Here is a 26,098-nt window from a genome sequence, read left to right on the forward strand (position 1 = left end):
GATGGCTTTCTTATTCAGACGTTGGTTAAATACCAGTTTGCAAAAAGTACGAGGGGCCAGAAAATGTCCTCTTACTCACGGGTGAAGAGTTGCCAGGGACTATTCCGCAAATGTTTTTATTGGCTTGTTAACAACTACTTTTTTTTCACATAAAATAAGATTTAAATTATGTACGGTGGCAGCAAACCAAGAATATTTAAAGTTAGAAAAATATGTTTGCTTATTTTCTTTTCCCAAGATCATTTGAGTTCGAGACAATAAAAAAAATAACAAAATAAATAAAACGCACAGTAAAAATTCAAGAATTCCTTAACTTTTTTAAGACTTACTGCATGTATTCACTAACCGGAAAATTAGCAAAAGAGACATCAGGTCTGAGTGCAGAAAGAAAAATGGGGCACACTGGACACAAAGTTGTCAGCTGTCATGATTTGGTGGTCCGGCTCATTCACAAAGCCTGTTTTATGGTGGAACTTGCGTGAAACATGGAAGACCGGACCCCTGTTAAGCCCCTGGTGTGTAAGGTATGACCCAAAGAGTGGGAAAGAGTATTAGCATCAAATGCGGATGGTCCAAACAGTTTCTATAGTCTGCTTAACGCTGTGTTCTCGCTTTTAATGCATGCAGGAGAAAGCAAAAATGAAACCAGACCCTTACCTCAGATACCGCCTCATCAGAGCCTTCATCGGAGACCTAGGGAAAAAAATAACATTATTACAATTTACATCATTACTGTAACCCTGAAAAAAAAATCATCACCATACAATAACTCACATTTCACGAGTGAATTCAGACAAAAGACGTCACGCTTTTTACGGTTTGCAGGATTGTAAACTATGTAAAACATTGGCATTTAAGGAAAACTTCAGCTATCACATGACCTCGGACTGATTTTTACAACAAAAAAGGCAGATATAACTACAAGGAAGAACATACAAGTGATGTCCTCAAAGTTCCATGAATGGTCCTCTCAGCCGGCACTGATCCGGCAGCCCTTTTTCCAAACTACGGGGATTAGATCCATTATTGCAGGATCCGGCACCCCAGTAGACTCCAGCTCCATGGACAAGTTGGGTAAATCTTGTAACTGGCCCATTTACACCTCGCATCTCCTCCCTGGCACTGCATGGCCTTGAGGCCAAGCACCAAAATTTGTTGTCATGTCCTAGGGCTCTGCACAAAGGAGTGCACAGGATGATCGTTGGGTAAGAACTAGGGAAGAACCCATCTACAATACTTCACCAACCAAAAGTATAAGATGTAACCTTTTCCTTTTCAACCAAAACTTTAATTTCTAGATTTTACTGAAAGGAAACATTGTTGATCTTACCCTATTATTGACATTGTATTTCTATAGTATTATATAAAATCACGTTTTCCGTTTTGTTTTTTGTAGGTTTGATAGAGCTGTGAGTGGGGACCAACCAGATATGGAACATCACAACAGGACTGGATTATTTTACCCAAGCCAAAGTCTGGTGGACTCTTTGGCGGACATAAGAGAAATAATAGCATCCCAGAGCATCATTTCTAGGGTTATGCACAGTTACTTTGGCATTCTGGTTCCACTTGGATTACTGGCTGGCATTTTAATCATTGTTATTATAATCTGGAACAAAGCTAGGCATCACATCCTGGAAAACTTGGACTTCTACCTCCTGAACTTGACCATTACAGATGTGACAATCATTATTTACTCTTTTACGGCCATCACCAGACCGGCTTACATACAAGTAACCAATTTGAGTTGCGGCGCCCTGGCGGCTTTCTTCAACCTGAGTTATTTCTACTCTCAGAACCTCTTACTCCTGATGTTGGCTATTCTGGTTTTGGTAGATAAATCCAGCACAACTTCCGTGGCGACGAGGGCAATCCAACATCGTACGGTGTGCATGGGATTCACCATGTTCTTTTCATTGCTAACGTCGGTGCTGACAGTGTCACTGGTGGGTACTTACAAAGATTTACATGGTATAATCCACTGCCAGCTGGACCCATTAAATGCCAACCCTGAATATGACTTTGTGAAATTTTCGGTTGGGTTCTTTCTCCCATCTTCCATGATTCTAATATTATTTGTTATATTTCTGGTAAGAAATAAGGCAGAAGACTCAGAGCTGAAGGAGAAAGTACTGGCTCATCTGGCTGTAATACTTGACATCTTCGTAATATTTACATGCCGTCTCTTCTACAACATTATGCTGCTAAGAAGGACCTGGCTTAAAGTCCAGGGGCTGTATCTGTATCCCAGAGAGGAGCTAGTCATGAACATCGCAGAATTGGTGTTATTCAGTGGTAGCTGTATCAGTCTTATCTTAATACTGACCGTGCATAGACCGTACAGGCTTTCCATTTGGAAATCCCTACGGTTTATTAAAAGAAAGTGCAATGGGACACAATCATCCGGTACTGTTGAGATGACGTGAGCTACAGGCTTGTCTAGTGGGGAGGGGTTCTTCCATATACATGGTCGCTAACCCGACCATGCCACACGTCAGACATGTTCCACCTCTCAATGCTCTTTAATTGGGCTCTTCAAGCGGCTCCTACAGTTTTCAGAATAATCTCACTTGAAAAAAATCAAGATCGGCATCTCGTACCCTCTTGTAGCCTCCTGGCCACCTCAGAGACACTTTGAAGTCAAATCTCAGATAAGAACATCATTTAATTCATGCAATTGCCAGTGATTTGGCTGGCGCAATGCATTTTAAATATTTGTAGGTAATAGGTCCACAAGGGGGATTTTAATCCAATATCATTTTCTAATAGTGTGTGTCACTCTGAATCACGTTGTATATCTATGTATGTTTATACCTATGCCACCAACTGTGTATGAAAATTATACATATATATATATACATATATATACACACATATATATATATATGTGTATTTATACAATTCCTTTTAATAGGTGTCCGTTAGTTTCCTCAAGCAAATTCGGCTCCTGATTGCCTTTTAATGCGTGCCGTAGTAGTTATGATGACTTTCGTACACTTTTATATTGGGTACAGCAAGGAACAGGACATGAAATGTTTTGGAAATGGTGCTCCATCCCTAATTTACTAATATAACATTTATTCTGACATTAGATATGTCAATTGATATCAGATATGAACCTAGTTTATATCTTTGTGTATCACATTCTGGTGGGTCTTCAGCAACATAATCCCACTAGTTAGTGCCTGGGGATATACTGTATATAATCTGTGACTAGATCAGACTTGAATAAAAACATGTTTTGTTTTATGTTTCCTGTGGTTATTTCTAATCTTGCAAAGTGGGTCCAAAAGTAACATCGCTTAATTATACGATAAATAATTTTACACGCACCGTTGCTAACCCTAATTCAATTTATATTCATATATCAAATACTGAAAAACCCTCATCAAATGCCGTTAAAATCATGCAGGCGTAAACGTGTGTCTTCCAGTAAAGATACAAATAACGGGAAGAATAAGAAAGGGTCAAGAAAAAAAAGTGTCTTTCTTATGCAGGAATAGACTGATCGGGATTTACTCAAAAGCGTGCAGCGGATGATGTAAACGGAGCCCGCAGGCTATGATTCTGTAAGATCATGAGGTTATAATGGGAACCAGACGCTCTCTGATGCTAATCAAACGCTACAGTCCTAAATGAGGCTGAGAAGCAAACTTCTGAAAGTAGTCGCTGACCTTAGATTAGTGTTTTTGTTAGATTTAGAGCAACTGATTCTTAAAATCTCCATTAGTTGCTGCTAATCACTCCCGAGAGGGTTTCTACCGCTACTAAGTTTTGCTGAGACGAAAAACCAAAACAAAAACATGAAGAGTAGAGCGAGTGAAAGTTCCGTTCTCGTCAGTTTTCGTATTCATCGGGCTTTGCTCATTATATAGGCTGAGACGCTGTTGGTACGATGTTTTTAAATGAACTCTGTAAGCTCTTAAATGTACAGAACACTAATTCTGCTCTTGTTTTCTATATCCAGCTACAAGTTAAATGCCCTGAATTTGCCGGTCATCTCATCCACCGACCATCCCTCTCAACAAGACCCGAGGGGAGTCTTTGTAATGGAGCTGGTAGTGGGCTCCATTGTAGTTCTGCATCTCTGGGAAGCTTTGGATTCACATGGAATTGAATCTGGAGTGATTTTAAATGCTTGCCAAAAATTTACATCTGAAAATGTACAATGATATCAGTTAATCAGGAAACGTAACATTTATTCTGGGTTCAAAGAGGTCAAACAATAACTTAAATATTTGTTTTATTATTCTAAACATTGTGGCTTACGTATATTCAACTACACGGATAAAATAATGTAGGAAGGCATTAAATGCTTATGGCACGAACATCTGAATACTTGAAAGACATTGCATTTAACCTATTATTTTTTATAGGAAAAAGGTATAAACAAAGCGGAGTATCAGAATATCAACAGTGCCAGGACAGGATTATATCTTATTTGTGAGGATCTGTGAAGCATAAAAAGTTTGCTTCACTGTCCTTATTTCTCTGTAATAGCTGCAAACAGGCTTTACCCAGGGCAGCACTGCCAGCTGCCTCATCCGTGTTATAGTCCTTACTGCTGAGCAGCGATTTATGATGTCATAACCCCTTTCCTGTTAGAAAAGGGAATATCTGAGGAGGGAAGGTGGCTTTTGGGTCCCGAACAGGGACTGTCCCTCATAAACAGGGTCACTAAGTAGGTATGGAACTAGTATATCTCGAGTGTTCGTGGTACGAAAGGTCTCATAGTAGGTAAAGAAAACAGGCCACGGTACTTTCCATGTGTGATTCCTGGACATCCAACTTAGAATCAGGGAATTCTGGTTCAACAACAGCCAGAGACTTACATCTAAGGAGGTAGGATATTATAGTTCCCTATCCAAAGGGGGGCACAACATCTAAATGTAGAATTTTATAGCAGATAAAAATTATTTGGCCCATCTAGTCGATCCATTGCTTCTTTAGTTATATGCCTATCCGAAACATGTTAAATTGCCTTACCCTGTTAACATCTACCTCGTTGGCTGAGAGGCTATTCCACTTATCTACTGCCTTCTAAGTAAAACTTCATTACATTACATATAAGCGTCAGAAAAAAACAGTTTTAGATTATGGCCTCTCCTCCTCCTCCTTTAAACGGCCCTGTGGAAGGCTTAACGTACCAATATATTTACCAGCAAAACAATACAATTGGATAGTCTATTTGCAATGTTCCAGAATGGAATTTGAAACATATCCTATATGATGTTCACTTTCACAATGTTTGTAGAACACAGGGTTAAACATTTATCTGTCTGCATAGCAGATGGGCAAATTGCTTTTTTTTTTCTTCTTTTTTTTAACACCCCGAAGGTCATACATTAATATTTGATAAAATTCAACAATTCTCCTTGGGTTTGACAGAAATATTGTGTTTTGTTTCAATATCGCAAAAGATGAACTATACAAAAAATAAAAAAAAAGGCCAATAATATTATATTACAAAAATTGGGATTGTAAAGTGTTTGTATAGCGTTTAGTAATTTATATCTTTATGTAGCCGCAAGAATATAATTTGCAATATACAAAAAGGACAACAGTTTAATGTATACATAACAATGTTACGCAGATTCAGTATCCCCTCTGCATCTTGTAGCAAAAAGAATAACTTTAATAACAGTAACAGTCCGCTGTTATTAAAGGATAATACATTGTAACAGAAACAAAATACTGATAAACAAACTGAAAAATTAAGATATCCTATATGAAGGAAAGCATTGGGACACCTGACCATTACACCAGCAGGGACTTTGATGACATTGCGTTCTAGATACATAGACATTAACATGTAGTTGGTAACCCTTTGCAGCTATAACATAACAGCTTCCACTCTTCTGGGAAGGCTTCCCACAAACTCACAATCTCCATTCCAGTTCATCCCAAAGGCTAAAGACATTTTGGGGAAGGCCCTTTTCTATTCCAACATGACTGTGCCCCCAAGACACGGTTGAAGTTTGGTGTGGAAGAACTTGACCGGCCGCACCAAGCCCTGACCCCAACCCCATCCAACACCTTTGGGATGAACTGGAACGGAGATTGCGAGCCGGGCGTCTCATTCAACATCAGTGTCTGACCTCACAAACACTCTACTGGATGAATGGGCACAAATTCCCACAGAAACTCCCCAAAATCTTGTGGAAAACCTTCCCAGAAGAGTGGAAGCTGTTGTCGCTGCAAAGGGGAGACCGACTACGTATCAATGTCTTCATAGAATGTGACATCATCAAAGTCCCTGTTGGTATAATGGTCAGGTGTCCCAATACTTTTGTCCATATAGCATACCTAAATATTGAAATTATTTTTCAGCACAGCACCCTGGTAAAGTTTTAATCTTGGTCACAACTCCCTTACATCATAAAAGTGTTTGGCCATAAGAAATCATTTGCGGGCAAGTAAATTGGGGAATAACGCCACCCCAAACTGACAGCTCTTTCCCCATTCTGAGAGTAGACAAGAGTACATAGGAATGCGTGTGAATATTTGTTTTCTAGAGAATTCTAATTTTATGTACGGTGTAACAGGTCCCATAGTTCCTAGGAAAAAATGGTTCAATAATACATGACAGATATCTGAATTCTAAACAGGTATTATTGCAGTAAAAATCCTACTGAATAATAACAAAAATAACTATGGGCTTCCATTAAGGATAATACACACGTACACATATTTCTTTTTATTTGTATCTAAATAAATACATATATATATCAGATATTATTTTTGTCTGCCATTGGGGGACAGCTGGTGCGAGTCAAATACCTAACATTTGGCTACTGGAAATGTTGTTAGTTTGTGGTTTTCATTGCTGTGGGAACAATGCGCACAGATGTTTCTGCCACCCGGAGAAATAACAGCAAAATTATCTTTTAATGTTATGTGCTTTTAGCGCGGAGTCTTATTTCATCAAAGTATCGACGTATTTCATAGAAATGTACATTTTAATGGTTTGCGTAATGTTTGTATTGGGCGAGAAAGGACTGACTGGTAATGTCGCTAGCTTTACTGGGTTCAAACAGAATACTGAACAGGTGCTGCGGTCATGGTGTACGGCTCTGAAGAAGGGGGAAAAAGTTTGGTATTCTGACTGTAAAAAAAACAATCAAAATGAGGTAGAAATGCACGCCACTTGCCATCTGCGGCAAGGGTAGGATTTGCAGTTAGACAGACTGCCTATATTCTTATGGGTGCCTTGGGAGACAAAAATACTTTATTGTAGCCACAACCACATGCACCTACAAGTCTACCCATCGAGCCAAGCAATGCCTACACATGTAGCTTGAAACACAATCATTAACAAACAGCTGTGTAAGAGGAACAGAACTGTGTGAAGAACAGATAAACTCACTAACAAGGCTGCGGAAGATAGTTTAATGTTCAAGACAGTGTTTTTTGTTTTTTTTTAAATGTTCTGGCCAAGCTCTTTTGAAGCAGCACCAAAAAAAATGGGCAATGTTGAGTCCTGTAGACTCAGTGGTCTGCCAAGGAAACTTGCAGCAGATGAAAGACATATGATGCTTACTTTCCTTCACGATCTAAAGACTTGTGGGACCCTGGTACACCCATCTATTGTCCAGGAAAGTCCAGTCACAAGTGGTCTTAATGCAAGCTGTAGCAGAAGGCAGTTTGTTCACCAAAGGGCTGGGAGTTTGCAGGTAACAGTGAAGAATGATGGCAAGTTTAGGGAAGAATTTCTACAAACGGAGTGGGGGTTTTGGTCAGAATGGCCTCCTTAATGCTAAGATGTAAGGGCAGATACTTATCCATCATGCAATACAACCAGGGAGGCACCTTATCTGCCCTAAAGGTGTTCTGCAGCATGACAACCCCATGCATACAGCCAAAGTCATTCAGATCTCCAGCGTACAGAAGAACAAGGAGTCCTGGTCTCAGCATTGAGTCTGTCTGGGATTACATGAAAAGAGCGAAGCAACTGAGGCTGCTTGAATCTACAGAAGTGTAGTTAGTTCTCCAAGAAGTTTGGAACAACCTGCCTGCCGAGTTCCTTAAAACTGTAAGTGTACCTAGAAGAATTGATGCCGTTTAGAAAGCAAAAGGGCGGTCACACCAAATATTGATTTAATTTAGATTTTTGTTCTGTTCACTCACTTTGCCTTTTGTTAAATGAAAAACTATTAACATGTCTATTTTTAAAAGGTAGCTAGAGTCCCCATTTATTTGATAGGACTATAAATGAATTATTAAATAATAAAAGTAATATTTGTAATACTAGAACCAATTTTAAAAAAAATCTTTACCATTGACTACCCATAATTAGACCAAACCACCTACAATAAGCTTCCCCTTGCCTCATTACTAAAAATACTGTATTTGATAACACATTTTTTGCAATGCAAATGTAGCATCATATGTGTGAAGTCATCTTGTACCAACAGGTCGTGCTATATAAAGGTTGCACATAAAAGCACAAACTCTGTTATCATATTAATACCAAGCCTCTTTCCCCTTTCTATAGCCGCCTGTATTCACCATACAGTATTATACGGTACTTGCAGTGCCAGTGGTTACATTGTATTTCTAATCAATATGTAATTAAGTCCAGAAGGCCAATAATGAAGCGATGGGATATATGGAAATCCCGGCCTGTGATTAGACCGAGCGGAGCAGGGTAGCTATTATATAAAAGATTAACATCCTCTCTTATCAAGGTTAAATTACTAAATAAACCATTCGATTTTAGCTACTACTATTTCCCAACTCTGATGTCCTCCTCAGAAGCATGACCAGGGTAAAGCTCTGGTTACCCATGATTCCCTGGCGATTGTATTAGAATTCTGCGGTCAGCCAAAGCAGGAAGGTGTAACAAACTTCCTGGAGTCTCTGTGCATTGTTTCCAAAGACTGCACTGGCAACTCTAGCAGAGAGATTATTACTTTCAGTACATGGGTGCAACGGCGATTTCAGAGACGCGACACAAACAGAATGTGGCGGCCGATAAGAGCCCACCTAGTCTGCAATGGAGAAAAACGGCCGATTCCACACATACTGCACGGGGAGAAAAACTATTTTAATGTAAAATAAACCATGGAGAATATGACGGATATAGATGTAAAGCAGCAAATCTGATGTTTATAGATATGCGACGGTGCCCTTTAAGAAGCCTTTCGCAAATATTTAGTGGTGGAAGATAATAATGAGATTTCTTAATATAAGGCAGGCAAAAGGGATTTATGTCTACAAGTGTCAGATGATATAGAGCAGGGGCGTCCAACATGCGGCCTGCGGGCCAAATGCGGCCCGCGTGAGATCGGCAGCCAGGATCACATCATCACAAGCCCTGCCGCTTACTTGTGGGAGGGTCTATTCTCTGCTCCAGTCCTGCCTCCTCTGTGGGGAGAACAAGGGAGGCCGCGCCCCCTGCTGAAGTCTGTGAGCGCCATCGAGAGCTGTAGTAGGTTAGGGGGTGAGGGAGGTTGTTTGAATGAGTATGCCTGTGAGGGAATGAATGTGTGAATGAATGAGTATATGAATTAATGAGTGTGTGTGTGATAGCATGGATGTGTAAGTGCTGGAACCTAGGCATGATGGGACTGTGATTGCTGTTAGCAATCACACTCCTATCATGCTAAGTCAGCCAGTACATGCTGAAACCTGGCTAGCTGCCCCCTTGTGTATTGATGCTGCCAGCAGTATGGGGTCTGCACTTACAGCCACCCTGTACCAGCATGTACTGGCTGACTTGGCATGATAGGAGTGTGATTGCTAACAGCAATCCAAGTCCCATTATAGAGACCTATATGCAAAGGACTGAATGTAGAATATAGGAGACAGACAGTATGTTAGTGCAGAGCCAAAAGAAATATATATTTAAAAAATGATTTAAAAAAAGAAAAAAAAAAAAAAATGTAGGATCCACAGCTACTTTCCACCTTAGCAAAAATATTTATATTATCCAGCAATACGTGTTAAAAAAAACAACAAAACACCTACTGATCTGAATGAATATAATATCCATGGCTGAGATTTGTGAAAGTGGAAAAAAAATTCTAAATACAGCAGTAAGGGAGAATAAAAAAATAAATAAAAACACTAAGAAGCTCAACCCATCCTGTAGCTGAAAAGCATTAGACGAGGCATTCATAAGGGGCTTTCATCAGCTCTGTGTGTTCAGCGAGGAATGGGTTAACATGAGCCTTTAAAGGAAGCCCGTTCAGCTCCACTTCCACTGAACACAGATTGGAACAGCCCTGGGAATCTATGAAGTGCGGGACTTGTTGCCAAGGACATATGGCATGAACTGGAGATTGCTCCCACAATGAGCAGAATCTCGAATCCACATTTCTTCCATCTGATCGTCCCATAGAGTTTCCTCCCCTCCCGGCTGCTGAATTGTACAAATAGGTGACATCCATAAAACATTCCGTATTCATCAAAGATGCTGCGGGGAGAAAGACACACGGAGAGGAACGCGGTCATCTGCTGCTGTGTGAGACATGGTCCGGGGCTGCTCCATGCCGTTTAAGAGGGACCGGAGCGGAACACGGAGGTAACGTTTCTGTTTCCTTTTAAGTGCTTTATTGGGGTTCCGTGTAAGGGAAGGCATGCTGTGTTTAGATTTTGCACAAATGGTGCCGTTTGAGGACAGACTGAAGTTCGGTTCTCCCACAGATTGTTAGAATTTGACTTGACATTCGAGTAAAACAGTAATAGATTATAACTCATACAAACCTAAAAAAAAAAAAAAAAAAAATTCCAACTGGTGCAGATAACGCAAAGGCAGGAATTCTATTTTCTGCTTTTACCTCCAGGAGTTGGAAGCACATCCCGCGGGCTCACATCGTACATGTTCTCCGACTGCACATTATAGTAATTCACACGACCTATATAATAAGTGACAGAGAGACACATATTCCTATTATTAAATCCAGGAGTCTGAACCACACGTGGAGTAATTCAGCAGGGAGATTGCATTGGTTGCCACGGCAACTGCACCGCATTTTACCCACGACCCCCACCCCTCCCCAAGCCTTTATTCTTATTACCTTTTTTTGTGGGAACTTGTTTTTCCATTTGCGATTAGACGTGATATACGGCCAAGTGGGTTAAACGGATTAGACGGGAAGAAGACCAAGCACTGTCGTTCAAATAAATTAAATTACTAAAGCAAACCTTGTGAGTGTCAAGGACGTCAGAAACACATTAATTCCCAACTCCGTCTAATCGTGAAATCAATTCCTTAGCTAAAGTCATGAATTCAGGAGATCATGTATTTTGACATTTATGATTCCACCGGTAATAAGGAGATTTCATGCTTAGCTACTGAAACTCCATTCAGATGATGGCGACAAGGATTATACCGAACAATTCGCTCGATAACGCTGACAAAACACATTAGAAAAAGGAAATTCATTTTAAAAAAACCTGACTTTTGACCCAGAGGTTCACGGTGGGGGGTTTCTGCTTTTTAATGGAGTTGATCGCAGAACAAACCATATTTCAAAAGACAAGGAAAAAACACCTAAATGACATTTGACCAAATCACTGCACTTCTACAAATGCTTTCAACATCAAATGAGATTTTAATAAGAATAATACTTTTATCACAATACAAAGCTGATAACCTGTGACATCTGCGGTAGGTCTACCTGCACTGGCATTGCACAGGTTAATAGGAGCATTTAGAGTAATGGGATATTTAGACAGCTTTTGTCTACATCTCTCCACTGTAGACTTTCAGAAGACTATATAAAAGTACAAATATTTCAAAGTGTATTGGAGATATATGATGGATTAGCCTTTACCACTTATGCTGGGATGCTGTTCCATTAATACTCAGTAAACCAAAACTTCCTTACATTTACACAAATACACAGGGGTGGCTAGTAGTCTGCATATAAGTCCAATTACTGCCATATGTGTATATAAACACATAAGACATTATATAACATGGGTCATTTTAAAGTTTATGTACGTATCGTAAATACACTACTGTATATATATATGCAAACGTCATAGCATCGACACACAAATGCATGCATACAGAAGCCCAACGTTTTAAATGGAAGTAACAATTCACCAAATGCTCGCTTTTTTCTCTATATCTAATTAAATACACCGACGTGGGCTTATACATCGGCACTATGTACACACCTATTCGGAAAGTGTTCTAATACAGCACCTGTACTACACCCCCACTTACCCAGGAGACGGGATTATAGCCAACAATAAGCAAACCCTTGAAGTCATTCACATCACAAGACCTAAGAGTAGAATAAACAGATCCATCCAGGACGAAAAGCCTTTGATCCATAATTGACCAACGTTTCCCCTCTGAACCTTTCGGATGGGGATGATGTGAAGCCTGAAACCTGCATTGTTCACAACATGCTAGCGGGTGATAAAAGGTACAATAAGAACCCAGAGCATCTCATCTGGTTGTCACATCTATATCCCACGAGTTGGGTTGTCATGACTCCTATATTTTTAGACCTGGCAATAACAACCATACACTCTGGCTTCTAATTCCTCAATAGCCATGTCCAAAGCGACCACTAAGTTTGCCAAAGACAAGGATTCTCTGAGATGAAAAGGGTTAAAGAGTAAACTGAGGTTATTTGCCTTGTTTTGAGAGAAGGGGGGGGGGACACGTGGGGTAAAGTGTTTTGGTGTCCAATACAAACAAAATGAAGACAAATGAACTTGACTAACTAAAGATCATTGATTTCACATTAAGCAGCCAGACGTCCATTTCTCAAATTCTTCTGGCTTTTAAATAATAAAAAAACTCTGGTAAAAGCATCCACTGATTAACGATATTAGACCCAACCAGAAAGAACGAGAGATTAAGTGGTTGGTTCCAAACATGGCATTACAATAAGGCGTAGTCATCTGCTTGGTGATCCAATTCATTCATTGGAGAAAGTTGAGTTATACTTTGATTTTAGTAACTTTTATTGGAACGATATAGAAGATGTACAGTTACATAAACTTTCTGGACATCAGAATTTTCTTCCTCGGACTGTAACCTTATATCTTTTTCTCAGTTGGCTCAATAAATGGTTTCAACTCTAACTAAAGACCCAATCTTTTCCGAATCAAGAACAAAAGATGCATATATGTCTTGCTTTTTCTTCTGAATGGTACAAAGGTTCACCAACCCCTCATCCATGAACATCAAAGCCGATATACATGAATGTGATAGATGTTCTCCTTAAAACATTACTTTGGAATGCTTCCTGCAAACTTCAATGGTGATTTTTATCCATCCATCTATTCATAATAAGATGTCTCCATCAGCAGAAGCAGCAAATGGGCAGCTCTTCAAATGTTGACGGGTACAATACCCATCATCCATATAAACCAAAATCTGGCTGGGATCATACGAGCCTGAAAGCCGAAGAGAATCTTGTTGGCTGCCTCTGCTAGGTCAACTGTTCATGAATGAACAATTATCTCGTTCAGTGAAGTTCACACCACGCTACCACCTTCATGGACGAGTGGGATCGCTTCCTAACAAATTGTTTTTAAAAATAAATGATTGTTCTATTTTTTCTCTTTCAGCTGCAGACAAAAGGATGTGTAAAGTACCGAAATGGAAATAGAACGAGTCTGAATATGGTTTGAAGAGGACTCTCTCACCTTACACTTGAACTTCATGGCTTCCGAGCATTTGGCTCCTCAATTTCCGCTCGTCTATGCAACAAGAGGAGGAGGCACCTCACGAGAGAACGCGTTCTACAAATGACTACCAGTCCGGCTAAAAGGATTATTTCAGATTGTGGGACATATTATATTATTTTGAGGAACTAGACTTTACTCGTTAGCTTTCGCCATGGACCTTTACAGCACAATACTTCCAACAATAGCGTGTAATGTTTCAGCCTTAGCGCTGAACGCATCCGACGCGTGTAACGTGAGCGTGGCTGCCGGAGACAGCGCAGCGATAAACAAACACTATTTCATAAGCCTTTTCTTATCTTGCATTTATACTGTACTGCTCTTCCCAATTGGATTTTTGGGGAACATCATGATCCTGGTTGTGAACATTAGCTTCCGTGAAAAAATGACCATTCCCGACTTGTACTTTATCAACTTGGCGGCCGCCGACCTTATCCTGGTGGCCGACTCTCTCATCGAAGTGTTCAACCTTAACGAAAAATATTACGACATCACCATACTTTGCACCTTCATGTCTCTTTTCCTGCAAATTAATATGTACAGCAGCATTTTCTTCTTGACGTGGATGAGTTTCGACAGATACATCGCCCTGGCTAAAGTCATGAAATCCAATATATTTAGGACTAAGGAGCACGCCAGGATAAGCTGCGGTCTCATCTGGATGGCATCTATCTCCGCCACGTTGTTGCCGTTCACGGCGGTGCAAATTCAACACACGGAGGACATGCATTTCTGCTTCGCGGACGTCAAGGAAATCCAATGGCTGGAAATCACCTTGGGATTTATCATCCCCTTCGCAATTATTGGTCTTTGTTATTCCCTAATTATCCGTGTGTTAGTAAGAGCGCACAAACACAGGAGCCTGAGACCCCGTCGGCAAAAGGCACTACGGATGATCGTGGTGGTTGTTTTGGTGTTCTTTATTTGTTGGCTACCGGAAAACGTCTTCATTAGCATCGGACTTCTGCAAGGTAGCGCGGACAATCAGACAAACAACCATTCTTTCAGACACAACCATCCCCTGACGGGCCACATTGTAAACCTGGCAGCGTTCTCCAATAGCTGCTTAAACCCACTTATTTATAGCTTTTTAGGGGAAACTTTCAGAGATAAGCTTCGGCTCTACATCAAGGACAAAAGAAGCATGTCGGCATTTAACCGGTTCTGCCAAACCTCTGTGAAGTCCGTCATTCCTGAAAGTTCCGAGCATTCGGAAGCTAAATATATCAGTGGTGTATAAATAAAAGTTTTGGGGTTTTTTAACAAAAAAAATGACTATTTCTGCGAGTTTGGGTTGTTTTGTATGAGATTAAATACATTTTAATTGCTTTATTTCCACGCTGATTGTAATATCCTGTGTGGGAGAGAAAATTTGGGCACTTGCCATCGATAAAAACGGTTGATAAAGTGGATGTGTCATCAAGAAAACAAAACCTTTACATTAATCAAAAGGTGCATAAAAAAAATAGAGGTTTTAATGTATGTTTAGTATTAATATCCATGTGCATTAATGTTTTTCTTGCGCTTGTCACGTTTCTTAGCCTAATCGTTACCAGGATATCTCGGGTCGCCTATTTAGCTGATTTTTTTTTTTAAAGCAATCATTCTATTTTTATTATAACTAGCGTAGGACTCAGGGGGATAGAATTAGGTCCACAGTGTCCCACTGACTCTGCGTTTATAGAACCGCTACGATCTCTTCTCGAACATTGTGTATCCTTATGAGGTGCAGTGCTAAGATATGACATCATATCTCAGAGCAGAAGATGTGTGGTTCTAGGATGTAGAGCAGGTTCTGTTGGGCAGCTGGGAGTCTAGAACATCAATGCCCAACTGAGAAGGACTTGATAAGGTAGCAGGTTTCATAACTCACTACTCAAAAGTTACATTTGGAATCTCAAAATGTTTCCAAAGTCTGATACAAATGGGTACTTATTGACAGCCTGAGTAATAACTATCGGTCTTGCGGTTTCTACAGATAGCACACTGCGAGATTCTTACATAACTGGGACTACGATGTATAGATCGCTGGACTTGTTGTCCAGACTTGCATAATTCTCATTCTTTTCCCTTCCTAGTTTTTGTCATCATGTAGAGCTAGGCCGGGTGTGGTGCGTTTCCGTCCTCTTCCTTCCCAGACAGTAGATGATGGATAAGCCCTCTCAGACCATGAGGTCGCTGAGAACAATGACATCATACAGACTCTTGATAACTTCCAGAGCTACCCATATTCTAAGTGAAAAGATTTGAGAGCCTGGAGAAAAAAAATGATGGGATCCATGTTTTGAACAAATCTAACTTGGTTCCTTTATAGAATTTAGAATATATGCATTGCTGAAAAATGTAAATACCCCTTCCCATCCCCTGCGTGGCGCAAGGATTCTTGCCACGGACTACTTGAAGAAACCCGTCAGCGGAAGGAATGTTCTCCCCTTGAAATCAATGGAAGCGGTTTCTGTGCAGACGCATAGGGGTCTCATTAGACCCCTGCAGGAGCAGAGTGATAGCGATTATATCGCATGTCGGGAAATGTGTTCGGATAAAGCCATCTCCTGCCCTGAAATGGGGGGGCTTCCGCTGAACCTCCCCATGCATTTACATAAATTTGAGGGGGGCTCTCAGCTATCATATGCATTAAAGTGTATATGATGGCTCGAGCGTCTCTTTAACAAACCATAAACAAACTGCAAAAGAAGAACTATATATATATATATATTCTATGATTCAGATTTTGTTTCTAGCTTCCTGTTATCCCAATCACCCCCAAAAAATATTTGGGTGCAGGGCACACCATAAGTTAGAAAGCAATGGAGTAATATAAAAAGACAATCAGAAAACACACACACACAATATTCTTCAACTTAACATTAAAGTTCTAAATATGTTTTTGCATCATACAATTCCTACTAAATTTCCACTGCTCCCCTAAAAAAGGGACACTTGGGTGCAAGGTTTCCCGCCCACCACATATTGTTTATATGGGTGCAGTGAATAAACAAACATCTAATTAAGCTTGGGACATTTATTTTAGTCATTTTGCCGTTTTCCTAAATAAAACCCAAAACGTAATCCATATTTATTCCTGTAATCTTCAAAGTAAACGATTGCAGAAAACAAACTGAGCCAGAACATAGAATTCAAAGAGTGAGAAAACGAATAATTTCATATAAAAAAACGACTTAAGAGGCACAATTTGTATAGCACTCCCACAACAAATAACTATACAAAATCGCAATAAATCAAATGCCTAATATTTCGGAATTTTAACAGTACCGTAAAAAAGGGGGGGGTGCATTTTGAACATCACAATCATAGAACATTGCATTCGGCCCATATCAGTTTTAAAATTCCCTTACTATATTACCCTCTACCACTTCTGCTGGGAGGTTGTTCCATTAATCCACCATGCTTTCAGTAATCCATCAAATCTTAAACTTTGTTAAACTACATCTAAACGCCATGGTCGCATAAACTTTGAGTGCTCATTGGTAAGTAAACTGGACCACAGAGAGGCCGTTGCACTGCTCTGGAGCTGAAGCTTTCTCCTACAGGTGAATACAAGTGATTTTATTTTATTACGTTGAACGCTTATCAAAGTATTTTAACATAGATTGTTCACTGACGAGAGACTGGATACCCCTTTTAAGAAATAACCAATGGACTATCATCTAATTTGCCCTGGAGCTTCTCCGATGAGACACTATTACGTTATATTTACAAACTGTAATGGAGCAGCGAATCGACTGCTGATTAGAAGGAGGCCTGTGAAGTCCAAACCTGTAAACATTTACTTTACAGGAGTTTTGCCTCAAATCAGCCCATAAAGGGTCTTACACGTCCCTGTAACGTCCAGGCTGAGGATATAGACTATGAAGTAAGCATGAGTGATAGGAGTCAGGTGGGGGGGCTGTTTACCGCTTCAACCTTATGAACGTCGCAATAAAACATATGGATCGGGTGATATTATAAACACAGTGTTTACGAGTGGAAACCCAATGACTGAAGCTTTCAAGCACTCATTTCTCGGGTTATTCCGAGTCGATTGTAACGATCATGAAACGAGTACCGCTTTATCTCGACGTTCATAATTGGTTCCAGAGCCGCGGCCTTAAAATAGCCGTCTAGAGGGCCGTGGTAACGAGAATTCTCATGTACATCAGCAAAGATTTGACACAAGGAAGGCTGTTCTCAACAAGAAAGTAGACTGCCGTCAAAAATGGCCTTTACCAGCTTTGCGTAACTTAAGCTTTAACGTCTTAATTGTGTAAAAGAAGCCTTTTCAATATAAATAATTTGGAGCGATAATTCTCACATTAATCGGCTTCTTCTAATTTGCTGGCTCGGCGCCAAAGCTTGACCACGGCGGTCTCTGAATTAGCTCATGTCTCCGGAGCAATTAAAGCTTTTTCTCTTTGGTGAACATCTTTAAAATAGTTGTGATGTAAACAGAGACATAGCGAGCAGATCCCTGATTAATGACTGCATTAGAATCTCCCTAATAGGACTCTGTAATGACCTTCTTCTGGTAAAGCACTCTCGCTAACGGGGCGTTACGGCAAGACACGGCGTCACTTTGTAATAAAAGTGTCAATGAGCTCACTAAAGTAAGAATATTAGTGAATTCAACAAAAAAATTGAATTCGAGATAAAACCATCTACATTTTCTAGTTTATTACAAAATTACAAAAATAAGAAACATATCGCATATTTAATATTTAGTGCGCCAACAAAACAAGCCAACAACCCATCAGAGTGCCTGCTTTTGTGTCACATGACATTTAAAGGGACACTTCAGCCTTTTGCCTCCAAATGCATAGACGTGTTTATCAGAATCCGCCGATACTCAGCCCCGATACTCGGACCCCAGTGGCTCTCGCGAGGAAACCGGGTAGGAATGATGTTTCTAATGCTGCATTCAGTTACAAAAGAGTTAAATTCAGCAGATACTTTATCTACACTGTATACTAACGCGTTAAACCCTCTAAGCTATGTATTGGGGTCATGCATTACATGACCCCAATGTCGAATATAAGACGGTGATGCAGTGGGTCTCCAAGAGGTAAGAGGGGAAGTAGTTTATGTATAGTGTAGCATCAGTATGTGTGTGTGCGTGTATACTGTAGCGTCAGTGTGCGTGTGTATACTGCAGCGTCAGTGTGTATGTGTAAATGTGTAGTGCCAGAGGCAGCATGCTTACCATATTGTTGTATGGCGACCAAGGAGCGCATATACATGGGGAGAAAAACAAAAACACCACCAATAGTGTAATATGTATACAAAATTAAAAATAAAAAAGGGGTGTAAGATCCACTCACAAACTTGCTGAATAAATCTGGCTCATCAAGGTTCAGTAATAGCAGAATTTAATATCTTCTAAAATCTATAAAAATAGAAAAAGACCACAAATGGTGCAGTATCTTGACTAATCTGAGGAGGGGGAGATTAGTTTGTGAGTGGATCTTACACCCCTTTTTTATTTTTAATTTTGTATACATATTACACTATTGGTGTTGTTTTTGTTTTTCTCCCCATGTATATGCGCTCCTTGGTCGCCATATTGTATTGTTGAGCATCTTGAGGAAGAGTGTTTTTTGGAGGCTGCTATCTTGGGGAGTATTCATTTATTCTTTTATTTATTTATATTACTTTTTACACTTTACACGTGAAATTTGGATTTTTGGTCTATTACCATATTGTTGTGCCAGATTCAGTGTGTAAGTATGTATATTTCATATATGTATGGTGTGTGTCTATGTGAATGTATGTTTGGTAGTGGGTGCATGTCTATAAGAGTGTAGTGTCAGTGTGTATGAGTATATGTTTGTGTGTGTTACCGTATGACATTAGCATGAGTGTTTCTCAGCATATGGTGTATGGTGGGTAGGTGTTTTAGTGCATGGTGTTATATGTGTATATTAGAATATGGTTTAAGCTGGTGTGTGTTGCTGTATTTGTGTGTAGCTGTATGTTGTTGAGTATATGCTATTAGCATGTGTATGTGTCTGTATGGTGTTAGAATGAGTGTTTGGTGTTAGAGTGTGTGGATTCCAGCGTATGGTGTTATTGTGAAAGTGCGCAAGGGGTGAGCCTAGGGTTAGAAGAAACTGGGAAATGCTTCATGGATGCATGCTCTACGGGGTCAAGCAGCATCACATGACACTTACACGTACAAAGAATACACGGAACAGAAGTGTCAGCCACAGTGACCTCCATTCCAGGTAGATTCATGTTGCTTCGTTTGCGTTTAATGATGTACTAAAGCATATATCAACTTAATGAACACTGAATTTATTTTTCTCCAATTATTTCATGTATTTATCCATTTATTTAGCAATGTAATATTTATCAACACACAGCTTTATATATGTTTTTATATCCACTTTGCTTTTTATTAGTTTGCAGATTTTAATTGCAAAAGCGGATAGATCTTTTCCCTAAGATTGATAGGTAATGGCAGGAATAGCCTTTTTTCCCCATAGAGAGTAATAAGTAGTAAAAAATATACAGTTTTAAAAGTGTTTTCACCAGATCTACTCCTGCTATATGTTGTTTTTTTTGTTTTGTTTTTGTTTGAAAGAATATATTGTTATTCTTCTGTCCAAAAGAAGCGCACGGCTTATAAATAATGACATCTCTAGAGAAAGACCTAGAGTTACCAAGACAAAAGAATAAATATGTTTGGCTAGCAATTATTTCCAAGAAAAACGGCATCTAATTACATTCTTCCACATTTCAATTATGTCAAAATAATTACATTTTTCCTTGAAAACATTACACGAATAACCAAAAAAAGAAAAAAAAGAACAAAAACGTAAGAGAGAGAATGAGGTCAGCTGCTGTAAGAAATACCGAGAAGGTTGTAATCTGTGGTGCGCTGAGTAACTATAGATAATATATTTATAAAATTCGAAGTCCCGCACGATGGAAACCCAATTACCCGGAGCTCTTCAGGAGGTTTAGAGAATCTCTATGCCCAATCCACAAAAAAAAATATACATGGTGCTCAAAACGCACTGAAAAAAACACCTGCCACCAAAAGTAACATGGGGCGGAATAAAATAATTTGATTCTACAGCAGTCTACAGGTTTTCACATACCTTCTTGAATTTGGATGTTGTAAAATAAACATGTGGCATTTTTAAAGAACATTTTTTTTTTTTTTATATTTTTATTTCAAATTGTACTCAAATTAAAGAATGCAGCTTGAACCTATAGAGGTTGTTTTAAGTTCTATAACAGCAAGCAGCTTTATATATTATAGATATGGAGATGTTCCAACGTTAACCCTTTCTGAAATTTTTTTTCATAAAAGTTAACAGCTAAAAGGCTTTTTGTTTTTACAGCAAATCCGTGGCGACGTATAAAGACGCCACAGGTTCAAGGCCTATGGAAACACCTGACAAAATGACCTCTCTGGTAGTCTTATGTTCATTTTTTGGGGGAGAACCACTTGAAAGTAAGTCCACTTATACGGAGCCCGGCAATCCAATGATTCCAGGCGTTTCAACCAGAACGCGTGATGACATCAACACATCTATTGTATGAGTTTCCACACCAAGGGACAAAGTTACACGAAGAGTTGTGTTTAAGCTAATTGACCCCACCATTCATTGTGAAGGTCCATCTCCGGTGGGCTTCTGCTGTAGGAAGACCTGCTCCCGTATAATGTATAGTCAAATCAGCGGGATTTCTTCTTCTAGCTGGAGGAACCAGCCATTGTTGGCCATTCATAGTGAAACGAGTGGAGCTGGAACCACATCTTTCCTGTTAGTGAATGAACTCAGTACATTGGAGACCTCAATGTATAAACGCGGCACCGGTTACAGATCACTTGCTGCACGCACCGCATTAGAACCTGGCAGAGGATGCTTTCTGTGATTAGACATTGCTGCTTCCTTACTTCTGATATCCCATCGAAATTTTTAATTCTGGGGGTAACTTTAATAAAGAGTGTCCCCTACTGTGAAATTAGCATAACTTAATGTTCCCTTAGCAAAAATATAACCGCTTTGAAGACAGCTGAGCAAATATTTAATGGTAAAAGACAATCCGTTCTCTAGAGGCTTTTCAACGGAAATTCCTTAATCTCTGATAAACGACTGCATCACTTTATAATGTACCGGCTGCATCTGGCACTGGGAGCACGGCCTGGAACGCTTCCTTTCTTTGGTTAAGTTCTATTGCTAATATAACCCGGCACGTTTGTATGAGTAGAGAACGTTGCAACACCTGCCGCTGAACACCAGACAGATGTAAAACCTTATAATAAAACATTGCCTTTTTAACACGTTGCAGTAGAAAAATAGATATTAAAAATATATTAATGCCCCAGTTTCCCCTGTTATAATATGGCACTACACATTAGAGTGTTCCTTTAATAACACATTAATGTCCCTGAAACCCCTACAATAGAATAATGCAAGTACCCTGTGAGTCCCTTAATAAACATTCTTCCAAAATAATACAGGCAGGAAAATGTTGTCAATGAAATCAATGGCAGCTTTTCCCTGCCACTGATTGACAGCTTCAAGCAGCCAATCAATGGCAGGAGAGTGCTACTATTGAGGGGAGTACGTTATGTGAAGATAGTCGTGGATTCTGCAAACCACGGAAAAATGGACCACGCAGGTATGACATCCATTGAAGTGCATTTGATCGCTGGAGTGTTCCCTTAATCTGATGCAAGGGAATTTCAAGCTGTTATGGCTGAGGAATATTAAACTTCCGCAACAAAATAAAAGTCCCATAAGCCTCTTTGTGCTATTTATTAGAAATCATATAAATATAAGTATAAGTATCGGAAATATCATCACAAGCCTTCATGGTGTATATTGCTATGTTCATGTCTGCAATGTTAGCGCTTCATTCTAGTCCAAATCATTTAAACCAACAAGGGGGCCCTGATAGATTTTAATGCTTTGTTGCCATAGGAACATTTGTTAAAATATATAAATAATCAGCTGTCAGTAAAATACCCAGGCGGAACATTTCACAGATTTATAGCATTTGCAGCTATAGGTTCACACTATTTCTCGTGATTCAAGAAACATCTCCTGCAAATATTTCCTTTATGTCACAGTTTCATACAGTCATACAGTCAGTGAATGTATGATTGTCTTCCCAAATGCATTACTTTATATTTATTGCCGTTTTCAAAATCTACATACTAACAAAAATATTTGTGAATTCTGACTAATGCAATGAATTATTGCAAATATCAAGTAATGGTCCTTAAACGTTTAGTCCACCTGATCCTATAATATCAGCGAGGAGCCTCTAGTAGCTGTTCACGCAAAGCCTACAAACCGTAATGTTCCCATGAGTATCGTCCACCAGCTTCGCGTCCGATACATGAAAAACTCCGTACAAGTTCATCTTGTCCCTATGACTAGCTTAAGGCTATTAAAGACCACATCCGTACTTCATAAACTTAGTGTTCTCTAGAACGTTTCTCTCGTGAAAACGTAGAACAGTATGGGAAAAAATGCGACTACGGTTTGCTTTATGTGGATAGACGTGGATTGGATTTTCTCTATTACTCAAGGTGCGTGGATGTTTGCTTTTTTCTGAATAACCTTCACTGATTCTTTTTATCAGAACAGAATCAGCTGGTTACATTTTTCTCCAGGATAAAACACCATCACCCTTCTCTTTAAATGTACTATATGATGAGATATCTAATTTAAGGAGGTCCGAATAAGTCTCATTAGAATTAGAATTTGGGCTCCACCTGTGAAAAGTACAATCAAACAGCCACCATAGATAGTTATAACTTATCTATGCGACTCCACATTGAGATTACCTGCTCAGTTCAAGGCTTTCAAAGGACTACTTGCCAACAGCTCATATTTTCAAGGAGATGTGGTTTTGTCAAGCCTCGTTGAACTGGGAATGCCTGGAAAAATGGGGAGGGAGCAATGTCCTGAAGCTTTTTTGAGTATTCCTCATATGGCCACCAGGACATCTACAATAGCTGGCAATTCCATGATAACTGGATCCTTTGTCTATACATTTCCTTACTATAGAAAGGGCTGGATAACCCACATGGAGCATGTCCTCCTTGGCCAGATGGGTTTTAGGCTGCTCTATTAGTTGGCCCCTTGGCTGAATTTTCCCCCAAAGGCTTGAACTTGTTAGCCCTCACTTGTCATTAAAACATCTAGTTGTACGACCACATAACAAATCATGTGCATCACCTACATTTAACTGATCTTTGGAATTCTGACACACCTGTGTAAGTTCAGAGAGAATATGAGTGTTACAACTGAGACCATGAGACGTTCAAATACAAAGAATAAGACAAAACCAGAAAGGTTAAGGAAAAAAATATACCGCATTGGCTCGGATATAGGCCGCACTTTTTCCCCCCACTTTAAGTCTTTAAAGTGGGGGTGCGGCCTATATTCGGGGTCTAGCGCCCGACGCCCGGGACATGCAGTCCCGGGCGCCGGGCAGGCAGCGGGGTTAGGATACAGATCCCCCGCAGTGGTGCAGGGGACCTGCATCCTACTCCCCGATACGCTCAGACAGCCTCCCCTGCCAGCACTTTCCACAGGGGGGGTGCCGGCACGGGAGGTTGTCTAAGGGCATCGTGCGGTTGTATAACCGCACGATGCGTTTTACCTCTGGCCCCCCGCCTGACTTACCGGAGCAGACTCCCGGGTGTCTTGCGGGGCCGGCGGGGGACATCTACGCAATACGCGTATACAACTTCCGGTGCCGGCACATCTGGCACCGGAAGTTGTATACGCGTATTGCGTAGATGTCCCCCGCCGGCCCCGCAAGACACCCGGGAGTCAGCTCCGGTAAGTCAGTCGGGGGGCAGAGGAGGACAGTGGCAGCATATCTCGGGGGGGGGGGGGGGGACGGACAGTGGTAGCATATCTCGGGGGGGGGGGGACGGACAGTGGTAGCATATCTCGGGGGGGGGGCGGACAGTGGTAGCATATCTCGGGGAGGGAGGAGGACAGTGGCAGCATATCTCGGGGGGGGGGACGGACAGTGGTAGCATATCTCGGGGAGGGAGGAGGACAGTGGCAGCATATCTCGGGGAGGGAGGAGGACAGTGACAGCATATCTCGGGGGGGGGACAGTGGTAGCATATCTCGGGGAGGGAGGACAGTGACAGCATATCTCGGGGGGGGGCAGAGTGGCAGCATGTTTTTTTGGTGCTTTTTTAAAGAAAAAAACGTTTTCTTTAAAAAAGCACCAAACTTTTAGGGTGCGGCCTATATACGGGGGCGGCCTATATCCGAGCCAATACGGTATATTTACAGAATAAAAAAAAAAAAAAAGCTATTTGTTGTGATTGCACCAGGAGAAATTGCAATTTCTATTGAAAATTGAATTTGTGAAACAAAGAAAATGCAAAGGACAATCTGTGATTGGAGGATCTAAGGCTATTATTATTAGAATATTAGAGACTTTTTTGCGCATTAGCTATAAAAGCAGCAGGGCAAACATATCACTTCTCTCTCACTCTTTCCTAGTAACGTTTATTTGAAAGATGGAACTGAACCGTGACGAAACCAAAAGGGATTACATTCCTCTTGAATTACTTTAACCGCCAATGTAATTGTTGCCATAAGAATGACAGACGGTGGAAGTGTGTGTTGGCAGACAAAGGCTCAAAAGAACGTTCCTGCTGGTTTTTGGCAGCACGCTGTGAGCGCGGCAAAGCGAAGACAAAGGTTTATTCCGGTGCATTCATGCTGTATGTTGCACCTAGTTTAGTAACGGTAATGTTGGACTGCCAAATACACTGACTCTGGCAAATATCTAGAAGCACAGCCGGTGGGACATGGTTCTAAATGGGGATCGGTCAGCACGTTCTCACCTGTATTTGCGGATCTCTTTACCAAGGAGCCAAGCTTCCGCTAAACTCAGGAAAGAAACAGGGACATTTATTTGCTATAGAGCGGGCTGTCAGGGGGGTTTGCAGGAGAGTTGCAGTTTCATCTCACTGGCTTCACTTCACATAGTCCCAAGTGTACTTCTGCTCCAAGAATAACTTTGATAGCCCCGTATAAAGCATATTAACATCAGTTAAGGGTCTTTAATGTCACCTTACTGATCCAAACGTATGTTATGCAGTGTCAGCTGAGCCATTAAAATATATTGTGAATTGAGGGTATAGACACCACAACTCTTTGGCCAACTCCAGTTTTAGTGTATAAACCCCAGGAGAAGATGCTGAGGGAGGCCAGCTGGGTGTCCTTGGGGAGCAGGAGGCCTACGCAGAGCCTCTAAACAAATATTAAACTTGACTATGATGGAGACTGACACTGGCAGTAATAATAATACAACATTACACTCCCAGAAGGCTCAAGGAAACATTGTGGCTACGTATGATGGGATTATTATATGAAGAAAGACAGATGGCTTCCGTGCACATAGCTTCATGCAGAACTGCACTAGAACAAAGAATACCTGAGAGTGACAA

At 40.4% G+C, this 26,098-nt stretch overlaps 1 protein-coding gene across 1 annotated transcript; it reads left to right on the forward strand.

Moving 5' to 3' along the window:
- The first annotated feature begins 13,810 nt into the window (after positions 1-13,810).
- LOC149283522 (G protein-coupled estrogen receptor 1-like) lies at positions 13,811-14,896 on the forward strand. The gene has a single exon (XM_089497514.1). It carries the CDS (start codon positions 13,811-13,813, stop codon positions 14,894-14,896), a length of 1,086 nt encoding a protein of 361 aa, XP_089353640.1.
- Positions 14,897-26,098: the final 11,202 nt, after the last annotated feature.

Source organism: Sceloporus occidentalis, unplaced genomic scaffold (genome assembly GCF_023333645.1).
Source record: "Sceloporus occidentalis isolate IW3139 unplaced genomic scaffold, rSceOcc1.0.p SCAF_103, whole genome shotgun sequence".
Classification (NCBI taxonomy): Eukaryota; Metazoa; Chordata; class Lepidosauria; order Squamata; family Phrynosomatidae; genus Sceloporus; species Sceloporus occidentalis.